At 36.5% G+C, this 23,589-nt stretch overlaps 1 protein-coding gene across 2 annotated transcripts; it reads right to left on the reverse strand.

The window, feature by feature from the left end:
• Nucleotides 1-14: 14 nt before the first annotated feature.
• Nucleotides 15-2,717, reverse strand: LOC145622621 (transcription factor FAMA-like). Of its 2 annotated transcripts, XM_081676429.1 has the most exons (4): nt 2,136-2,717; nt 1,046-1,993; nt 336-860; nt 15-208 (listed from the first exon to the last, which is right to left on the reverse strand). In XM_081676429.1, the coding sequence occupies exons 1-4, from the start codon at nt 2,160-2,162 to the stop codon at nt 116-118; spliced, it is 1,593 nt and encodes a 530-aa protein (XP_081532555.1). In that variant the 5' UTR covers nt 2,163-2,717; the 3' UTR covers nt 15-115. The 2 variants fall into 2 exon arrangements, with proteins under 2 accessions (XP_081532555.1, XP_081532554.1); XM_081676428.1 differs by lacking the exon at nt 2,136-2,717 and having other exon boundaries at nt 1,046-2,035.
• Nucleotides 2,718-23,589: the final 20,872 nt, after the last annotated feature.

Here is a 23,589-nt window from a genome sequence, read left to right on the forward strand (position 1 = left end):
ACACATTTTTAGAGTGACCTTACTAATTGTGTAAGTTTTTTTTTCAAGGTATTATAAAATTTTAAATCAATGTACATCATAATAAGTCAATAACTTTTTATCTGAGGAATTAACCTTAAATGATATTGGTATTGGCATGAATAAAAGTAAAAATTTGCTGGACAGAAGTAGCAATATCCTCTGCAGTAAACCGTGCTTCATTAGCAACCTACAAAAATCGGTATTAAGTATTATTATTTTGCTGGATTACATGTAGTATAAAGTCTAAAATGGAGTATCTGAATCAGCCAATTATTAATGTAGAATGGATTGAGCGAGTAAGCCAAGCAATGTACCTTAACATTGAAAGAATAAAGAACAGTCTGCTCAATGGTCGTGATGTTGGTGTGGAGAATAGTGAAGTGCAGATCCTCAAGGGCAGCAATAGCCTTGATGAGTTGGCCATGCCGTCTGCGAGAGAGTATCTTGATTAAAGCATCAAAACCTAAGACCTTCACTTCTACGTCTGCAAAGCAAGACTTGCTCTCAGCAGTCTCTTCGCGGAGCAATCCTGCAGGCGTAGGTGTAGGCATAGGCATAGCCATAGGGTCCAACTGATGATCCAAAAGCCTGAGTTGATCATCATCCTGATGATGGTACTGACTACCCATTGGTGGAGGAAAACCCAGAGATGGTTGTACTTGTGGCGTTTGCTGAACTAGTCCTAGTGCTGTTGATGATGATGAGGTAGAAGAGTCTCCCATGGGCCGCGGTTGATCACCATACAGTCTCCTCCTCTTCTGGGACTCCAGACACTGTAGTAGTTGCTCCAGTTCTCTCACAAACTCTATTGCTCCTCCTATTATTGATGCTTGGTCTCCCTACATTATAACCATCTTCATAAGTTTTAACGAACTCACTACTTCTTTACATGCTACAATGCAAAATTTTAATCACTAAAGCCAAAGTTGAATGGTTGGTGATATATATAGCTTCATAACATGATAAACAAGAAATAAAGCAGCTCTTTTATATTCTTATAAAAAAGAAAGGTATAGTTACGTACCCTTTGGACATAGGAGCTCGGCATAAGAGACCTCAAAACGCGAAGGTGCTCGTTCATTTGCTTTCTCCGGTTTCTTTCGACGGCAATATGAGTCATTCTTTGACTTTCCACTTCCTCATTTGTCTTGATACTACGAGGCCTTTTCCTCTTGCTGCTGCTGCTGCTGCTTTTATTATTATTATGCCCCATTGTTCCTGCTGCTGCTGCTCCAGGTCCAATCCTCTCACCAGTACTTAACCCCGTAAGATTATTATTATCATCATTAGTAGCATTACCGAGAAACTCAAGCTGCACCGGGTTACTGAGATTGTTAGCAGATGTTGACAAAACACCAGCAGTAGCAGCAGCAGCATCTTCGCCATATTCTCTATCTCTAAAATCCTCTAAAGGATCACCAAAACCTCCATCTCTATCATTAATACTGTTATTGGTTGGAGTATTGCTATCATCGTGAATACTGCTTGTATTACCATGACCTGGCACCATATGTGAGTTACTAAGTACAGGAAACTTGAGGAAATAAACAGGGTCTATCCCAGTGATGGTGTGGTCCTCCTCTTGATCCGCGTTGCTATTCTCCTGAATATCATGATGTTGCCGAGGATGGTTAAGTGCCAACTTTGGTCCAAAATCTGCAAACTGCATAACATCTGCAAAGCTCAGTGTCCTATCCATGTTAATGTTGGGCTGATCCAGCAGAAGTGGTTGTTGATGTTGATGTTGCTGCTGCTGCTGTCTTTCCGAATGATAAGCTGTTCTTGATGGAATCCCATTGTTAATAAGGTCGGGAGGAGGATTGCTTAGCATGTAATCCACCATAACTGATCCGCTCCCGTGAATTATGGGGTTGTGAGCTTCAGGTTGATGATAAGGCAGCAATGAATTATTATTTGTAGCAGAAGAGTCATCTACATTGGCAGAAAATCTCCCTCCTGCTTCAGTGGCCGCCTGCACGAGTAGTGGAGACATAGAGTACCCCATAAATAACATGATGATAAAAAGGGTAGCTACTAGCTAGAGTAGAGAGAGGGGTTTTTGTCAACAAAACAAGTGTATATGTAAATTTTGAATAAACTATGAATGAGCGTACCTCGTAGTTGATCTCTTCTCTCTGCATCAGACTTTATACACGTCGTAAGTAGGACCTAGCAGTTAAAATTTGTTGGGTATGTAGGACAAGATCGATGATGTAACATTAAACAGGGAAAGTGGCCTTAGTTGAACTCTATCACAAGAGGACAATATATGTTTGTATATGAAAGTGTATTCATAGGTGGTGTGTACCGTACGTGGGCTTCCTGCGCGGTTGTGGGAAACTACCAAATGTTAGCAGCGACTACTAATCTTACAAGGGATATGGGAGTGATATTCATGGTTTTGCCTTATATTAGCAATGAGCTAGTAACTCGCGTCGTGACTGTACGTGCAATATTGGATGTAAATTATGGTGAAGGAATGACATACAAGCTAAGTTATCGTCATGTACATAACGAGACATACGTCGTTACTGTATTCATCTCGTTAAATTGATGAATGAAAACAATTTAGTATTGCAGATGAATACATACATGTACATATGGAGAGATATATATATGAAGTCACATGCAAAAACAAGTCCAGAAAGAAAATAGGGGTGGGGGGTTTGACTAATTAAATCAGGAGCCTTTGCAGAATAAATATCCAGCAGCAGAGGCAGCAACACCAACAGCACCACCATCAAATAAATATGGGATTGGATGATGGCTTTTCATGATTCTAATTAATGTGATTCACAGGCCAACCAACGCTCTTTTTTTTTTGGCTTTCTCATGATTCTAATTAATCTTCTTCCTTTCAACTCCATCACTCCTAATATCAAAACTTAGCTTTTTAAATTTCAAAACTTCCTTTTTTGAATTCTCCATCCATCCTAAATCATGATTTCCGTGATACATCTTATACTTTTAGACATCCAATCAATTTTCTAAACCTCTTCGCAATCCATTACCAATATTTGTATAAAGACCTCTTGGCAAATACGTAGTACATGAAAATGCTTGTCGACCCCAACGGCCCAACCTATACAGGTTATACCTAGTCTATAACAACTAGGCCCGTTTTTGACATTTTATGGGCTCTAGACAAAGTAAGAAATTAGGACCCTTATCACTATTACTAAAACAAAATATTGCTGACATTATCAACCCCTAATCTATTTTATGTGTTATTCTCACATTAAAAAATTCTCTCTATTTCTATAAGTGATGTCATCAATTATTAACTTTTTCTTTAATCTACATTATACATTAATTTTTAAACAAAAAATAATGATCACTCTTTTACATAAATAATAAAATTATTTAAATCGTGCAACGCACGAGTTTAATCTAGTTATAAAATAATTGATAATTTAGTATAACAGTTTCTCCAATTTTTATGAGAAGTGCTTTATTTCTCTTGGACACGTATAACAATATAAAATTTTAACCATAATATCTTCAATTATCTATAAGTATAAATTAGAGCTTTTAAAAATTAATAATTTATTTATTAAATTAATCCGAACAAGTACCAACTATAGTTGGAGTAGAGCCACGGACAGAAAATCACAGGGTTGGTGAAGGCCGCGGCCCTCGCCAATTTAAATTTTTTTAAAAAAAATAGTTTAATTTATATATTCGACCCCCTCCAAAAGTACAAAATTTTTATTATGGCCCCCGTTAATATTATATTTCTGGTTCCGTCCCTTAGTAGAGCAATTGAAAAGTGCAAATACTAATGGAGCACTAATTAAAAAAACAAGGAATAATATTTATACATTTAATTCAATTTCACAAACAGGTAATTAGTTTGTTGTGGAAAATATAAAGAGAAATGTTATTAGTATAAGGGTGTTGTTAAACGTCGCTCCCATTTTACAAGGGAAAACTCGCATTTTTTTAAGAAAATTCCATTTTCACCCCTAGAATATAAATACGGAATTTTCACTCAACTACTCACATTTTCACTATCTAACCTCATTCACTCTCATTTTATCTCTCTAACTCTCTAAAAATTTTAAAAATTAAAATCTGAATTTTTTTTTTAAAAAAAAAAAAAAAAAATCAAAAAACAAAACCACTTACAACACCTATACAAAGGGATGGCTGATCCGCGGCGCATAAGGGTCACTTACGGAGGAAGGAACTTGGTCGGCGACGGTGCTGTTGGTGGCGGCGGCGAGCAGGTAATTTTTTTTTTTAAAAAAAAAAAAATCGGAAAACCCGGCTTCCGCCCAGAATTTCCGGACAAATCTGGGAGGATCCGGAAATTTTAGGCGGATCCTCCCAGGTTTGTCCGGAAATTCTGGGCGGAAGCCTGGGTTTTTCGAATTTTTTTTCTAAATTTTTTTTTTCGTGAATAATGTTATTTTAAATTATGATTATGGTTAAAAATATATGATTAGTATTATTATTATTATTATTATTATTATTATTATTATTATTATTATTATTGTTATTATTAGTTGATATCAGTGTTATTATTATTATTGTTATTTTGATTATTGTTGTTGTTGTTGTTGTTATTACTATTATGGTTATTGTTATTATTAGTACTATTATTATTTTTATTTTTATTTTTATTATGATTAGTATTTTTTTTATTATTATTATTGTTATTATTAGTTGATATTAGTGTTGTTACTATTATTATTATTGTTATTTTGATTATTGTTGTTGTTATTGTTGTTGTTATTTTTTGTTGTTGTTGTTGTTGTTGTTGTTGTTGTTATTATGAGTATGATTTTTGTTATTTTTATTATTATTGCTGTTATTATTAGTTTATATTAGTGTTGTTGTTATTATTATTATTATTATTAGTAGTAGTAGTAGTAGTAGTAGTAGCAGTAGTAGTATTATTATGTTATTGCTAATGTGTTAGTATGATTTTTGTGATTATGGTTATTGTTGTTGTTATTGTGATTATTTTTATTGTTTTTTTTGTTGTTATGGTTAAAAAACATGATTAATATGATTATTGTTATTTTTATTATTAATGTTGTTTTTTTTTTGGATATCGTTGTTGTTGTTATTATTATTATTATTATTATTATTATTATTATTAGTTGATATTAGTACATTGGAAAATATGTGGTTTATTATTATAATTATTTTTGGTGATAGTGTTGGTATGAATATTTATTTAAATATGAATATTTATTGTCCAACTTTAATGAAATAGCATTTTTTGTAATTATTACTAATCTTTGTACTTATTTAATGTAGATCGAGGGTACTGGTGCTCGTCATGCAATATCACGACGTTTGAATGCGTCTGTCTGTACATCTCACCAATTTTAGATGTTGATGCCTCCGAAGCATTACGAATTTCAATGATTCGATTACCGATATGACGGGCCCATACGGTAACCAAAGAACCTGCCATTGATTCAGATTAGTAAAAACATTATAATTTCTTATTATAATTACAATTATGAAATAAAGACAACAACTAATATAGTAAAACAACTAACCTGTGGATGATTCAGATCACGTCTTCACTGCTGAATGTTGGCTCTCAACTCTACAGTTGCTGGTGTTACCAAAGTGAAGAATTTGGTTCGTCCAATATGTCACAAATTTGGTTTTATGACAAAGCCATGTTCCCTCAACATACTCAATCACTGCCGAATAACTTGCCAACCTTGCTTTCATGGTAGCTAGAGCATGATCATACTCCGCCTCAGTTGTTACATCCATGATACGTTTCCATTTGCCATTTTTAAAACTGCTACCAATCTTCTTGTTTTTGAACATCTTCGTCACCCTAACCTCCACATCTTTGTTAATGTGCCATCGACAGAGTAAATGCGACGTCCCTGGAAACACTTCTTTCAAAGCCGCACATAGCCCAAGTTCACGGTCTGACAAAAATACCGATGGCTCTTTATCAAACCCAATTAACTCCCTTATCCTCTGCAACACCCACCGATAGCTAGCCGTGCACTCATTGCGTATGAAAACATAACCAACTAGAAAATTCTGATTTGTCGGTGTCACACCTACTATCTCAAAGAACGGCATCCCATATCGATTGGTTTTGTAAGTAGAATCCATACCTATTACATGAGGGTATGTGTGGAGTATGTTGACCGTGATCGGGTGCACCATAAATGCATGTTGCAGGACGTCGAGATCATCGGCCATGACCCAATAAATGTACTTATTCTCTCTTGCCAAATGAAGAAATTGCTGAACAACTCCTCTTCCTTCAGACATCTCCATCCTGAAGTCATTCCGGCAATTGTGAATGTGCCTGATGTTTGGATGATCATCAGGAAATTGCTTTGCAATAGTTGCCATGATGTTACGGGGCACAACCTTGGAGTTTGTCATGTCACGCACAACCTGTTTTGCACCCGGGCTCAATCCACTAACTTTACAATGACCCTCTTGATACACAATCATTGGGTGGTTATGTGTCCCGGTGTGATCATTTTTCGCACGGATCTTCCAACTGTCAGTGGTGAATTCATAATATATCTTGATGTAGAGAGGACAGGCATTAGCTTTGGTTTTTGTGTCATTCCGTATCGCGTTCTCCAAATCTCTCGGCTTGCTCCTCCTTGCCCGATCACATTTCAAATATCGATAAGGCCGACCATCACTGGTTTTGTTATATGACGATTTCACCAAAATAAATCCGAGATTTATGGAAACAGCATCCGCCCATTTAACTGCATCCTCAAACGTTGGAAATAATGTGTCCGTGACGGAATTCCCACTATAATTCACACCGTCACCGCCGTTTTTAGATTCCAAATCCTATACAAATTAAACAAAACAATGGTCTAAGACATTATGTTCTTTTTATAATATTAATAATAATATTTATAAAATAATATTACAACTAATACTATTATTAACATTAATAACTAATACTAATACTAATACTAATAACAACAATCATAATAACAATAACAATAATCATAAACATCACCAACAACAATTACAATAATCACAATAACAACACCAAAAATAAATATTTACTTATAATAATAATAATAATAATAATAATAATAATAATAATAATAATAATAATAATAATAATAATAATAATAATAATAAGGTTTCAAAAAAAAATTACTAATAATAATAATAATATTACTACTAATAACAATAACAATAATAACAACAACAATCACAAAACAATAATAACATAATCATTAATTAATTAATAATAATAATAATAATTAATTAATAATAATAATAATAATAATAATAATAATAATAATAATAATAAGGTTTCAAAAAAAAATTACTAATAATAATAATATTACTATTAATTACTCAAATTATCAAAAACATAATCACAACAACAATAAAAAATAAAATAAACAAAGTAATTTAATTAATATTAAAAAAAACAAAACAAAAAAATTTCTGGAAAAGGGACATCCGTCCAAAAAATCCGGATGTCCCAAGGTGGGTCCGTCTGGAATTTCCGGATCCACCTTGGAAGATCCAGAAATTTTGGGCATATAATGACTTCCAAGGTGGATCCGGAAATTTTGGGCAGATCCACCGTGGGACATCCGGATTTTTTGGGCGGATGTCCATTTTCCAGAAAAAGAAAAAAAATTCCTTACAGATTCTTCCAACGCATTCTCCGGCGTACGAATGTTCCAGTCGTCCATCAACTAAGTCCTGTCGCAAAAACTTGATAATTTTTTTTTAAAAAAAAAAAAAACGATTTAAGGTGGGACCGATTTGGTTTGGAGGTTGTGGGACCGATGTGGTGGGCTCGGGATTCACGTGGTACAAGTTTGAGGGGACCGTTTGATATAATAATGTTAATGACCAACAAAGTCCTCTTTTTATATTACAACTTGCATAAAGGGTATGTTTGTCCATTCAATTTAAAAAAGGAGTGTTACTATGTAAAATGGGAGTGACGAATAGCAATCCACTAGTACAATTACTACTTTTTTTTTTTTTTGAAAAATAATACAATTACTACTTGTATAATACTTCTTGAGTTGTACCCAGTTAATTCCTGTAACACCCCAATAATTCTCTCTTTAAACCTGTGAGGACCCTGAACAATATTCAAGAGAATTTCTGGCGTGCTACCGCCACGTGTTCAAACGTTAAGGCTTTATCAGAAAATAGCAGCGGAAAAACTAATTCAGTTATAAATAAGTTTCAAAACCAATAACCAAAACTAAATTAAATCTTACAACTTGGAACCATTAAGGCCCTTATTCAAAACCCAATTTAGTTAAAATAGTATAAAATGAAATTGAGTTTAATGAATTCAAAAGTAAGTAGCAAAATAAGTAGTGAAAAGTAACCAACACTCCACTCAAAATCCCACAACCTTGATGTGAATGCTGAATGTGTAAGAACCCGTGGTTAATCTGCTCCCCAATATTACAAGTGTAAAAATTGGATCGTCACAGGGGTCATTGAAAGGCGAAGGCCGTGACCAAAGAAAGACACACACAAAAGCACGCAATCAGCAAAACTGAGTACATACAAGCTGCAAAATAAAATAAGAAATCCCTAACATGCTACTAATTATCAAACATCACGCATCATTAGATTATAGACTCAACACACGACTCATCTATCAATTTTATTAAGACTTCACTAGTTGGTAGTAGCTGACTCATTTATTTATTCATTGGATTAAGCAATAGACAAGGTTGTCCAACCTATGCTCCATTTGGAACATCAATAAAAGAAAAACCCCATGCCTCCTTTCGGAAACATCAATAAACATCCGACGACCACGGGCGCGACTCCGTGACCGTAGTTAGTATGAGATCTCATCTAACTCCTAGTTTTGAAAAGTATTTGAAATAAGAGACTCGTAGATCAGACGACCTCAAGAAAAGTGCACGGCTAATACCCCGTGTACCCCAACCCCTGATTGTCATTACTCCGATGTGCACAAATCTAGAGTTTTATTGCTCATCCATCTTGCACTTTACGTGATTTACAAGTTTAGAATTGGTGATGACTCATATGCAAAACAATATAATCAATCAAATATCACATCATTCCAAGCAATCCAAAGTTCCAATTCAATTCTTGATTTATTAGTGGCAAACAATGTTTAGTATTAAATCCTTTAATTACCTCGGTGTATAAACACCTTAAGTGCATAGGGCACTTCAAATCCTGTACCTCATCTTAAAAGACTTTAATGAACTTCCTCTACTCAAATCATAATTAATTCATGAAAGAGTATTAAAAATTAACCTCATGGAACCATTATCATAATTAATTTCACTTATAGACAACCAAGAATCCATAACCTTTAATTAATCATAACATATCCAATTGATAAGACAATCACTTATACATCACCCACAACCGTAGTCATATACTTATATCTCAAACATGCCTCATAAACAATATACGGAAATCACAATGTATAACCAAACAATTATTCCCAGTCTTCTCTATACATGATACTAAGTTCTTGATATATCCCTAAACATGCATCTAAAGGCAAGGTTCCGTAACTCGTACGTACCTTGAATAAACGAATTGGTATGCCACTTTACTATCTAGAAATCACCTTCAATAAACTCCTCTCCTTTTTGTGTGGGAAATTTTGGGGGATTCATGGTGTAATTATAGAGTAGAGAGTGTAGGGTTAAATTTGGGCTTATAAAAATGTGGGCTTAAGTTATGGGATAGGGCTTAAGTTATGGGTTTTGGAATGGGTTATTCCAATAAGAGTATGTAGGAATAATTTACATTGCCCAATAATTAATAAACGTTTGGTCCAAAATATATTTTACTTTTATAAAACCTTATACTTAAAAATACTTTAACCCTTTAAAATATTTAATTAAAATATTTGAGGCCTTAACAATACATTTTATTAATACTTAAATACTTTATAAAAAATACATAAAAATACGGGGTATTACAGTCTACCCCCCTTAAAAGAAGTTTCGTCCTCGAAACTTAGGTACTAAAACTTTAAAAGCTCGTTTAAAGGCAAATAAATACTTAAAATCCCAAAAACTTTTCTTAATACTTTTAGTTGTTGTACTTTTGTGATACTTCCTTTCTTCCTTATCTATTCATTCACACACAAACTAGTGTGTAAAGTAACCAACTTACTGACCAACTTACACAAAATAATGTGTAAGATAACAACTTTATTAACAAACTTACATAAAATAATGTGTAAACTATTAGACTATCTAACAAACTCACACTAGCATTAGTGTAAGAATCAACTTTGGTAATAAACTTACACATCTTAGTGTGTAAAATAATCAAACTTATCAACTAAATCAGTGTAAAACTGACGAAAAAACACTTTAAAATGCCAAAATTAAGGAAAAAGCGCGTAATTATATCGCACTCTACCCCCCTTAAAGAAAACAAGTTACGCCCTCGTAACTCCACTTAACTCAACTTTAGAATTATGTTGATCTTTTCTCATTCCATCCTTGGTAAGGTCATAATACTTCTCTGTATGCATTCCTTGTTGCGAACCAAAATTCTTATTAATTCCTTACTCATTATACCAAAAATAATCAATTTCCATCTATACTATCTTTTACCAATCCTCTAGTAAAAGTATGAAGCACTTTGATATTCGAAACTTTGATTTTGTCTAGCTTTTTCGTGATCAAATTGGCTAAACTCAATAGATTCCTTTGCAACTCATACCTTTAGTTAATGTTCTTTCACAATGACTTATGGAAATTGTCTTATACTTTACCAAGGTCCGATAATATGCCGAGTTATTCGCCACTTTACCAATTCTATGCAAATTCATATATATTTCTATATACTTCGGCTCAAATTTTCTTTCTTACCATAATTCATCTTTTGTCTTTTGGGTTACACTTTCTATAACACTTGTGCCTTGTTCGTTGTTTAACTTGCACTACTCAGATCACATCCCCAATAGGCACTATACAAACACTTTCATCCTACCTCTTTAACAATTGTGTGCGCTCCCCAAGGCAATGTAACCCTTTCCTTACTGACTTACAATAATATCTTTCAACTCCTTTTTAAACAATGCAACGTTAATCCTTTATCCACACTCAAATATGTCCATATTATAACTCCCAAAAACTTTATGTCTTGACAATTACCATTGGAACTCATCATTCACCATCCTTCATCTCGTTCAGCAACACCACTTCCTTGAAAACTTCAAGATCTTAATGATTTGGAGTACTTCTCGAAAGCTAGCAATCTTCTCATTTCCACTTAATTAAACCTCACTATCTTTTCTTTCTATCTGCATGAAAAACTGCTAAAACTTATTTCGGGTTTGTTATCTCAAACGTCTCCAAATAAGATTGGATGTATTCACAACTTGTTCGTTCCCACTGACATGGTAAAAAAATCAAATCTTTCCAGTACTTACTGTACAAACTTTTATTCACTCTCATCCAATTCTCAAGACACTAATTGTTTTTAAAAAACTTGTATAACTCTTTAACTCAACCGTCAAAACTTCGGGAATTGATCTCCCTTTGGTATATATATAGTTTTCACCTCTAAACACCATCTTGTTACACCTTTTTCCCACTATGGGATCGTTGGTGGTTATATCATCCTTGGCAATCTGTCAAGCTTGCCTTACTACCTTGTTCAAATAATTCCATTACTGGAATTGTTTCTTGTCACCACACTTTCTTGATGATAAAACTGGTTGCTATAGGTTGGGTTGAAACACTTAGCTTCCTCTTATTCTAATCAACTAACACCAACCACTAAACTCAATCAAGAAACAATTATCATTTAATTCGAATTAAGGTTTGAGGTAAAAAAAAAAATTTATATCCTCATTCCCAATAATTCGAATACATAAAATCTTGATTGATAAACAACCAAAGTTCATATAGTTAAACAAACAATCAAAAATAATAAAAAAAAATATCCCCATTAACTGCTACTCACAAAGGGAATAAAGAAATGAGTAGCACTTGGAAAACAATAGAAATCATAAGGTTGTTGAACAACTCTAAAAGATTAGGTGAATAAATTCAAGAATTTTCTCCAAAATGATAGCATTGCACACATAATGACTCCTTGAAGTAAAATAATTATCCTCATATCCCAAGTGAAAGACTAAATACTCATAAATCCTAAATAACATATGTCAATATTCTCAAGGTTGGACATGTGACAATGTATTTAAGGTCCAACATAACAAGAGTCCTCAATATTCCAACAAGATCATGACTTCTCAAAACTCAAATCATATATTAAAATATATATGCTCAATTCTCCATCTCCAAATTAAATAACTTTAATCATAAGAAATGATAAGTCACTAAGCTTAAAATGTCAAACTTCAATTGATCCGCATTGAGTATCCCTCAGCTCATATAATAACTTTCATCATTACTCATCTCTAATCAATTCCTATGCTCACCTCTCTTGGGCTCTTGTTCAATTTCAATTCCAATTCAAACTCGTGCTCAAAGACAAAACATATTCCTCAAAATAGATAATATCCCAAATGACTTCATCTTTAAGCTCTTTAACCATGTGCATTAAAATCAATTTCCTTATCTTTATAACTTGGTGTCTTCATGCACAAGTGAACAAAACTCAAAATCTCATTCTTAATAACTAGACAAGGTATCTCAACAACAAATTATCCCAAAAAAAACAATACTCACACTCATGTGATGACGTGCATCCAAGATTTTTTCGAAAAAAACATCTCAAATAAGACCATTGAAGCGAACCATCCTAACATAAGCAATTGAACTCTCAAAATCCTTAACATTCCTCAAGATTGTGATCATAGAAACTCACAGGGTATAGGTTTAGGGATCCTACAAGAAAACGGAATTAACTACCAATAGTAAACCCTTTCCATAACCATATAGTACAGTTCTTGCAGAAAATTAAGTTCGGTGTTCAATCAAACAATCTTGATAGCTCACATATAATGATTCACATAATACATGATGTCATCAATAAACATTTAGTCATACAACATGCTTGAACACCTCTTAAAAAAATATGCACATAGGAAAGAAATTAAATTCTAGCCTATATGCCCTTTTTTCTACTACCCAAGCTCACCAACATGCTTATAAAAGCTTTTAAAACATATTTCTTACCTCAATCCTTGCTTTCCTGCAACATGAACAAACTAAAAATATTTTTGACTCCTCTTTTTAAAATAAGATTTGAAAATAAGCTTCGAAAAAGAAAAAAAAATTTCGGCTTTCTTAAAAAAAAATTCCGACATCCTTAATAAATAAAAAAAAAAAATCGGATGTTCTTCATTAAAAAACAAATCTGCACCTTTTTCTTCATAAAAAAAAATTGGTCATTCCTAAAATAAAAACAAAAATAAAATTTAAATGAACTTACTTTAACACCGCTTAATTACATAAGAACTTGGCCAAGTTTTAAAACAAAACACTTTAAAACACGTTTTTGTCTTTAGTGGTAATAAAAATCTCAACCAAAGCTCTGATACCACTTTATAACACCCCAATAATTCTCTCTTTAAACCTGTGAGAACCCTGAACAATATTCAAGAGAATTACTGGCGTGCTACCGCCACGTGTTCAAACGTTAAGGCTTTATTAGAAAATAGCAGCGGAAAAACTAATTCAGTTATAAATAAGTTTCAAAACCAATAACCAAAACTAAATTAAATCATACAACTTGGAACCATTAAGGCCCTTATTCAAAACCCAATTTAGTTAAAATAGTATAAAATGAAATTGAGTTTAATGAATTCAAAAGTAAGTAGCAAAATAAGTAGTGAAAAGTAACCAACACTCCACTCAAAATCCCACAACGATGCGAATGTTGAATGTGTAAGAACCTGTGGTTAATCTGCTCCCCAATATTACAAGTGTAAAAATTGGATCGTCACAGGGTCATTGAAAGGCGAAGGCCGTGATCAAAGAAAGACACACACAAAAGCACGCAATCAGCAAAGCTGAGTACATACAAGCTGCGTAATAAAATAAGAAATCCCTAACATGCTACTAATAATCAAACATCACGCATCATTAGATTATAGACTCAACACACGACTCATCTATCAATTTTATTAAGACTTCACTAGTTGGTAGTAGCTGACTCATTTATTTATTCATTAGATTAAGCAATAGACAAGGTTGTCCAACCTATGCTCCATTTGGAACATCAATAAAAGAAAAACCCCATGCCTCCTTTCGGAAACATCAATAAACATCCGACGACCACGGGCGCGACTCCATGACCGTAGTTAGTATGAGATCTCATCTAACTCCTAGTTTTGAAAAGTATTTGAAATAAAAGACTCGTAGATCAGACGGCCTCGAGAAAAGTGCACGGCTAATACCCCGTGTACCCCAACCCCTGATTGTCATTACTCCGATGTGCACAAATCTAGAGTTTTATTGCTCATCCATCTTGCACTTTACATGATTTACAAGTTTAGAATTGGTGATGACTCATATGTAAAACAATATAATCAATCAAATATCACATCATTCCAAGCAATCCAAAGTTCCAATTCAATTCTTGATTTATTAGTGGAAAACAATATTTAGTATTGAATCCTTTAATTACCTCGGTGTATAAACACCTTAAGTGCATAGGGCACTTCAAATCCTGAACCTCATATTAAAAGACTTTAATGAACTTCCTCTACTCAAATCATAATTAATTCATGAAAGAGTATTCAAAATTAACCTCATGGAACCATTATCAAAATTAATTCCACTTATAGACAACCAAGAATCCTTAACCTTTAATTAATCATAACATATCCAATTGATAAGACAATCACTTATACATCACCCACAACCGTAGTCATATACTTATATCTCAAACATGCCTCATAAACAATATACGGAAATCACAATGTATAACCAAACAATTATTCCCAGTCTTCTCTATACATGATACTAAGTTCTTGATATATCCCTAAACATGCATCTAAAGGCAAGGTTCCGTAACTCGTACGTACCTTGAATAAACGAATTGGTATGCCACTTTAATATCTAGAAATCACCTTCAATAAACTCCTCTCCTTTTTGTGTGGGAATTTTGGGGGATTCATGGTGTATTTATAGAGTAGGGAGTGTAGGGTTAAATTTGGGCTTATAAAAATGTGGGCTTAAGTTATGGGATAGGGCTTAAGTTATGGGTTTTGGAATGGGTTATTCCAATAAGAGTATGTAGGAATAATTTACATTGCCAAATAATTAATAAACGTTTGGTCCAAAATATATTTTACTTTTATAAAACCTTATACTTAAAATACTTTAACCCTTTAAAATATTTAATTAAAATACTTGAGCCCTTAACAATACATTTTATTAATACTTAAATACTTTATAAAAAATACATAAAAATACGGGGTCGAATCCACAGGGAAACTAGTTTTTCTATTCCTAATTAATTAAAGCAATCCAAATTATTAAGTAACAAATTGTTATTGTGGTGAAAGGAATCTAAACTACGGAGAGTAAAAGTAGGGAAGAATAAGAATAGAGAAAATCAATGAATAAAAGACCTAAGGCATAGGTTCACCAATAAATAACATCACAGGGTAAAACATAATAATCAATCATCAATGCATCAATTAATCAGATCATAAAGGGCTTTCGCTACGTATTACAATCACAGAATTAATCTACCGGTATTAAATCTCATTTCTCGAATCTCGACCTAACCATTTATAAATTAATCTGCCTATTGAAACTAAGCCTAAATATCAATTCTCATCTCTCGAATCTCGAATTAATATTGCTAAACTCATACATAAAAGATCTGCGCAAATCTAGTTGCATAGCATTAAATCAATCAATAGGAAATTTATCAAGCATTGATAATCAACAACAATAAATTACCCCTTCATATTATTCATGGATCCCCATAAACCCTAGAAAGAAAACTACTCACGCATAATTAAATATAAACTAAACAAAGCAATTAAAGGAGACATGATGAATAAAAGAAATAAAATCACTGAAATTAATAAAGAAGAAATCGTTACCGAAATTAATGTAAATAATGAGTTGAATCAAGAACAAAATATAGAGTTGTAGAGAGAGAAAATAAAGCTAAGTAGAGAGAGAAAGTCTCAGAGAAGAGGAAAAAAGAGATAAAAGAGATAAAAAGAGATAAAAGAGATGCTAAACTTGCTTAACAAAATCGTATTTATATTAAGCAAGTTAATCCTAAACTAAAACAAACTAAACGACACTCTAAATCTCCATTAGGGACACGCGCTCGGTCGGGCGCCACACTGCCCGGCCCGCCTTTTTGCTATCATGAGACTTCTCTCGTGCCCTGTCGGGCGAAGCAATGCTTCGTTCTTCTTCCGCCCTGCCCGGCCGGGCGCGCCTTCGAGCGGGACCATACTTGGCCGGACAAGGCCACTTGGGCTATCTTGGACTCCGATTGGGCTCCGATTCTTCGGCCCAATCCGGATTTCTTCTTCGGGTCTTGAATACTCGGTCTAAATGCCTCGGTATCTCATATGTCAAGCCCTTAATCACCGGTTTGATGACTCTAATCGGCCCTGGGCTACGAAAACTGGTCGTGCTCCTCCAATGCTCGTAGTCGCTCCATTAAATCCCGAGAAAATGCTCCGTGTCACCTGACCGGCTGAGAAATCTCCCAAGCGCAGCCAGGCAACCGGTAAGCCTCTAAGCTTCCTTGACAGTGCGGGGTAACTTCATGTCAATCACCGCCTGTATCTTCTCGGGGTTAGCCTCTATCTCCCTTTGATCAATCAGGTTTCCGAGAAACATCCCAGACTCAACACCAAAAACACACTTTTTGGAATTTAACATGACCTTATGTCGCCTGAGTGTGGTGAAGGTTTCTCAGAGATCAGCAAGGTGATCTGCCTGTAGCTTGGATTTGACTATCATGTCATCAATATACGCCTCTACATTCCTCCTAATCCGATTAATGAAGATTGTATTAATCATCCGTTGGAAAGTAGCCGGCGCATTCTTCGAGCCAAACGGCATCACCGTATAACAAAATAACCCCTGTGTAGACACCCAAATGTGTCTCCCTAAAACCAAACCCAATGATAAATACCTTTCGCGTCATTTGATTATCGAACGAGGTGAAGGTGTGGAAAGTTTAATGATGAGGATGTTTTTATTAAAATATGTCTCTTTTTGTTTTCTGAAAATATTTCTTTTCTTACTCCTATTTTATGAAAAATAGCCAGTCCAATTTGGTTTGGTCCATAATAAAGGTCCAATAATAGTGTAGTTGGATTGGGCTCAAAAAGAGCTTTCCAATAATATATTATAGGCCCAATTCCGATGACTTATGAGGAAGTTATGGATTAAATTAGATTAGGCCCAATGATTTTTAAAGGTGGCCCAATGATCTAGAGGAGGGCCTATTAATTATTCCTAAAGTAATTAGGATTGATTTTGATCTTCTACGAATATCTAGAAGATTCTCTTTAATTATAATAAAATTAGGATTGATAATTATATTTTTAAAAGATGTTTTATTTAGAATAAAATATATTAAATCTGATTTCGAAAAATGCTCGGACGCTTAATTACCTGCAACCGGTATTGAAGGTAATTACGCGTGGAAAAGCGCGTTGACTTTTGGACCAGCGCGAGACGACGGCGTCGTCGCCAGGCGCTGACCTTCGTGCTATTCTTATTCCGAATATGATTTTCTTTGATCCCGTGCTATTTTTCTTATAAATAGGGGTCGTATCTCCCTGTTTTAAAATCATCGACATTCACAACAATCATCTCTCTCTATTCTCTCTCTCTCTAAAAAGCTAGAAGCTTTCTCTATCCTCTTTCTAAACCTTCCCTCTCTCAAAATTCCTCATACACCTAGCCAAGTTCGAAGTTGCCTTCGCCCTAGACGTGAAAGGTTTTTATAATTTCTGAGGGTTTGGTCCCACATTCCTATTTCAATTATTTAATTTAATTGTTTGATTTATTTTCCTTGAAGTTACTAACGCGTGTATTTTGTTATTAGAAAGAGATACGAGGCATCCAAGTAAGTAGTTGCTTTAATTGCTTTAATATAGAAATCATGCTTTAATGATTTCCTAGTATCATGTTAGGATGTTTTATTGCTTCCTAGTATCATGTTTAGGGTTAATTAAGATTTCTAATATCATGTATGATTGTTATGATGCTTCCTATTTCTTTCCTAATATCATGTTAGTATCATGCTAGGAATAAAGCTTTGATCTTTAATGTTTAGTGACATGCTAGGGTTTGTTATTAATCTTGTTAGTATCATGCCTAGGATCTTGCTATTAATATTATGCTTTATTAACATAATTATTATGATGATGATTGTTATTATGTTGCTTTATTTTTATTACTTGATCACGCCTTTTATCCATGTTTAAAGGGAATTTGTACTTGTAATCACGCTTAATAAGATAATTAATAATCTTGTTTAGGCTAATATGATTATAATTCAAGTGATCGCCAATAATAGAGTTATTTGTGCATTAATATTCAACCAACATAGATAAAAAGGTTTAGGGTTAACCTATTGATTGCATGTTAGTTAGAAAGCGCACATGAATACGAGAAGAATAAAGTAGATGCCTATTTAGGGCAGGTTCAATCTCTTTTAGGTTGGATTTGTACCTTCATCACCGAACTTCCAATCATGGTTCCAGACCACTATGGAGTTGGCGATCTCATGGATCGTTAAGGGGTGTAACCTTCACCCTGTGAACAGTTTACAAGTTCCTAAAACTTGTTGGCGACTCTTTTACTCTAGTTTCCTTCCCTTTGGACGCCACCATGCTTAAGTGTATGATCACCGTGGGGCTCAAGTGTGGGATGGCTTGAAATATTCCCTTCACCCTGATCAGTGACAAAGGCCGTCTTCTCTTGATCTTTTTTCCACAGGGGTTTCTAGTGGAAGCCGGAGTAGGCATCCATGAAACTCATTAAGGCATGTCCGGCTGTAGAGTTGACCAGGTTGTCGATCTTTGGAAGCGGGTAACTGTCCTTTGGACATGCCTTGTTCAAGTCAGTGTAATCTACACACATGCGCCAAGTACCATTCAGATTCTTTACAAGCACCATGTTCCCAACCCAATCAGGGAAGTTACATGGCCGAATAAACCCGGCGTCTAACAGCTTTTTGACCTCGGCAGCTGCCGCCTGATTTCTTTCTTTTGCCGGATGGGCTTCTTTTTTGGATCCACGGCGAGTTTGTGGACAGCAAGATCCGGGATGATTCCTGACATATCTTCCACTTCAAAGGGAAAGATGTATTTAAATTCTTTCAGCAGAAGGTACAAGTCTGCACCCAACCATTCGAATGCAGCCGTCCCCACCTTAATAGTTCGCTCTGGACGGCTGTCGTCCAGAGGAATATCAATGTGCTCACCAGCCGGCTGGGGAATGATTTCATCTTACCGTTCCCCGGTTAGTGATTGCTATTTCTTCTCCTTCTTCACCTCCACCAGTTGATCAATTTTTCTTTTCTTTGCGGCTGTTGAATGGGGTGAATTAGGGTCCTTGACATCGTCAAGGTCTATTGGCTCCTTCGGCTGACCGGTTGCAGCAGCCGTTGGTTTGACGTCTGAGAGATAACACTCTCTTGCCGTCTTCTGATACCCGTTCAGGGAGCCAACAGAACCATCATCGTTTTCATACTTGAGCAGCATGAGAGCTGGGATGATGACGGCCTTACACTCGTTCAGAGTGGGTCGGCCAAGAATGATGTTGTAGGCGGTCAGCTCTTTAACCACCAAGAACCGGACGATCATATGTCGCTCTTTTCCCTTCTGCCCCAGTCGGATGGGTAGATCAATTTGTCCGACTGGGTGCACGACCTCTCCCCCAAAGCCAACAAGTGGATGGGAGACGTCGTGCAGGTTTTCCAGCTTATAGCTCAGCTTGGACAGACACTTGTAGCTGATGAGATTAGAGGAGCTACCCGTGTCTATAAGGATCAGACCAACCAGCTGGTTGGCGACCTTACACTCAATGACGACTAGGTCGTCATGCGGCCGGCGGACTTTGCCCCGGTCCTTCTTAGTGATGAGGACGTTTGGAAACGTATCACTGGTAGATGCCTGTCCATCATCAGCCGAGTGGATCATCTTCTTCAGATGATCCTTGGTGCGCCGAATGGTCGGGCCACCGCTTGCGAACCCAACTGCTATTGTGTAGACCGTATCCTTGTGCGGTGTTCGAGCTACTAGTAGGCTGGACAGTCTTAGACGACTTCCCCGGATTCGTCTTGGAAGCCGCTTTGGACTTCAAGACATATGACTTCAGCAAGCCCTTGTCAGCCAAACGGTCCAACGTCCGCTTGAGGCTATAGCAGTCGTTGGTATCATGGCCTACTTCCTCATGGAAGTGACAGTATTTATTCTTGTTCCGTGACTGAACGGAACTCTTCATCAGATTCGGCTTCTCAATGGTCAGCCGGTCCTTTATCTCCATGAAGATAGAGAGGTAGTCTTTATTAAATTCTTTCTTTTTCTTTTTGGACGGCTGATCAGGCTCATCAACCGCCCATACTTCTTTTCTCTTTTTTCTCTCTTCAGCTTTCTAAGCCGGCTGAGTAGACCGACTCTCTTTTTGCTTGTCAAACTTCTTGGAGTCCAACTGATGGCTGGACGAGCAGAGGTCGGTTGCTTGAATAAAGCTCTCCGCCTCTATCAACGCCTCTTGAGGGGTGAAAACCCTCTTTCGGACAAGGTCGAACTTGAAGGTCGACCCATCCTTCAGACCCTTGAATAAGTCTGTATAGGCTACCTCGTCAGACAGCCCCTGAATCTGGATTCTCACCAGATTGAACCGTCTGACATAGGAACGAAGACCTTCTCTCTCTCCCTGCCGTATGGTGCTCAAGTCAAGACTTGTTTTCTTGGCAGGGATGTTCATTGAGAAGTTGGATGCAAACAGGAAGGCAAGCTTCCTGAAGCTATCAATGCACCCGGTTGGCAGGTTGTCGAACCATTGTTGGGCTATGCTCTTCAAGGTAGCCGGGAAACAACGACACCACATAGCATCCTCCAACCCCTGCATGTGCATAAGGTTGGACTAGGCCATGAGGTGGTCCTCTGGGTTGGAGGTACCATCATAGGCACCTACCAACACGTTTTTAACCATGGCCGGTTGTGCCGCCTCGGTTATTTCCTTGGTGAACGCAGAAGTTTGTTCACCAAGTTTGAGCAGACGGAGCTGCCAGCCCAAAGGTTGGACATTGTATGCCGCCTGCCCCCCAAAGAGGGTCGGTTGCATGAAATGAGGAGAATACGGGCCGTATACCATAGGGAGTACGTACGGGGCATTCCCAATCATCTGAGGGCCAGAGTAGACGGAGTTGCCGCCTGTCTGGCTCTTATGCAAGGATTAAGTATTCCTCACAGATGTATTCTTGAAACTGTCTGGAAAGCTCGAGGTAGAGGCTGACTCAGACAGCTGCTGATTTTGATTTCGCTCAATGACATGTCGAGCATCGGTAAAAGTCTTCTTGCTGCCATCCGGCTGAATAACACGAATGAGCTTCCTTGTGCCCGTCTGGGGCAGAAGGATCTTTGTCCAGTCAATGGCAGGTGTAGTCTTCTCCTTGGGATGTGGAGGGGCCGGTTGCTGCGGAAAACCTTGATCAGGTTTTGAAGGTGTATGTAGACGGGAGCTCTACTATGGACGATTGTGGTGCAGGAACAATCTGTCAATCTCCGGAAGGGGATAAATATGAATATGCACTATGGTTCAAGTTTCAGGCCTCAAATAATGAGGCGGAATATGAAGCCCTGCTAGCCAGCATCCGCATGTGCAAGGCGGCGGGGGCAACAAAAGTTGACACCTGCTCAGATTCTCAGTTGGTCGTTAGCCAATACCATGGTGAATATGAAGCCACCCATCCGGTAATGATCAAATACTTGCAGGCGGTTAAAGCTGAGGCCGGGACACTTGAAGAATATCTGATGAAGATCCCATTGGAGTGCTTGACTGAAGCTCTACTTGGATGGATGGCATCCGGGCATACCTTACAGACAGTACGCTTCCTGATTCACCCCAGGAGGCGGCCGTACTAAAGAACCGTGCTGCAAACTTCGAGATGAAAGACGAAGAGCTCTTCAAGGCAGGTTTCCTAAAACCTTTGTTGAAGTGTGTTACCCCAGAAAAGGGGAAGAAAGTACTCGAAGAGTTGCACTTGGGATATTGCACCTCTCACATAGGCGGCAGATCCCTTGCTGTCAGGACCAGACGTCAAGGTTATTTCTGGCCCACTCTTGAGGCAGACGCCATGGAGATGGTCAGAAAATGTGACAAGTGCCAAAGATTTGGCAAGCTCATCCATCAGCCGGCAACTAACCTGACAGCAATCCACAGCCCGGTCCCGTTTTCTAAATGGGGCATGGACATTCTAGGTCCTTAATCCTTATACACCTGCTCCAGGTGGAAAGTGCTATATTCTGGTGGCTGTGGATTATTTCACCAAGTGGGTTGAGGCAGAAGCGGTCAAAGGCATCAAAACAAAGGATGTCATCTATTTCATTTGGAAGAACATCATCACTCGGTATGTGTAGACACCCAAATGTGTCTCCCCAAAACCAAACCCAGTGATGAATACCTTTTGCGTCGAATGATTATCGAACGAGGTGAAAGTGTGAAAGGTCAAGTGTTGCGATTGGTTTTTATAAATTCTTTCTTTCTGTTTTCGAAAAACAACTCTATTTTATGAAAACAGCAAATCTAGTTTAGTTTGGTCCATGACAAGGGTCCAATAATAGTGTAGTTGGATTGGGCTTGCAAAGAGCTTTCCAACGATATATTATAAGCCCAATTCCGATGAATAATGAGGAAGTTATGGCCAAAATACTAAACTAGGCCCGGTTTAATCTTTACATGCGGCCCAATGATCTAGGGGAGGGCCCAATGTTAATTGTTATTCCTAAAGTTATTAGAATTAATTATAGTCTTCTAGAATTCTCTAGGGGGGTTCTCTTTAATCCTAATAAGATTAGAATTAATAATTATATTTTGATAAGTTTTATTTGGAATAAAATATTATTTTATGAAAGATACGATTTCAGTTTTCATACGGACTTTACAAATCGATTTTGATTCATATGTGGACTCCGTGTTAAAAGCGCGTAGAAATCCAGGCTGTCGCCAGACGACAGGCCTGTGGCCAAGCGACAAGGTTGGTTTTGCAGCGACAGCGTGGAGTTTTATTCTTTATCAAATTCTACCTATTTCCGGACTGTTTTCTTACAAAAAGGGTCCTAAACCTCCGTTTTAATTCACCAATTCTCATCATCTACAATCAACAATCATCATCTCTCTCTTTCTCTCTCTAAAGCTAGAAGCTTTCTCTCTATTCTTTTTCTAAACCTTTCCTCTTACAAAATTCCGCATTCACGAGATCTAGAAACACCTAGCCAAGTTCGAAGTTGCCTTCGCCCTAGACGTGAAAGGTTATAATTTCTGAGGGTTTGGTCCCAAATCTCTATTTCAATTATTTAGTTTAATTGTTTGATTTTATATTTTCCTGGAAGTTACTAACACGTGTATTTTGTTATTAGAAAGAGGCACGAGGCATCAAAGTATGTAATCTTATTGCTCTATTCTTGTA

This window comes from Chenopodium album, unplaced genomic scaffold, assembly GCF_948465745.1.
Source record: "Chenopodium album unplaced genomic scaffold, dcCheAlbu1.1 scaffold_31, whole genome shotgun sequence".
Taxonomy (NCBI): domain Eukaryota; kingdom Viridiplantae; phylum Streptophyta; class Magnoliopsida; order Caryophyllales; family Amaranthaceae; genus Chenopodium; species Chenopodium album.

Excerpts from the sequence above, each read along its gene's own strand:
- LOC145622621 (XM_081676428.1), bottom strand. The coding sequence starts at position 2,035 with ATGTTATTTATGGGGTACTCTATGTCTCCACTACTCGTGCAGGCGGCC. Across the intron at positions 861-1,045 it reads CGAGCTCCTATGTCCAAAGG|GGAGACCAAGCATCAATAAT; the intron begins GTACGTAACTAT and ends GTTATAATGTAG. Across the intron at positions 209-335 it reads TTTATTCTTTCAATGTTAAG|GTTGCTAATGAAGCACGGTT; the intron begins GTACATTGCTTG and ends CGATTTTTGTAG.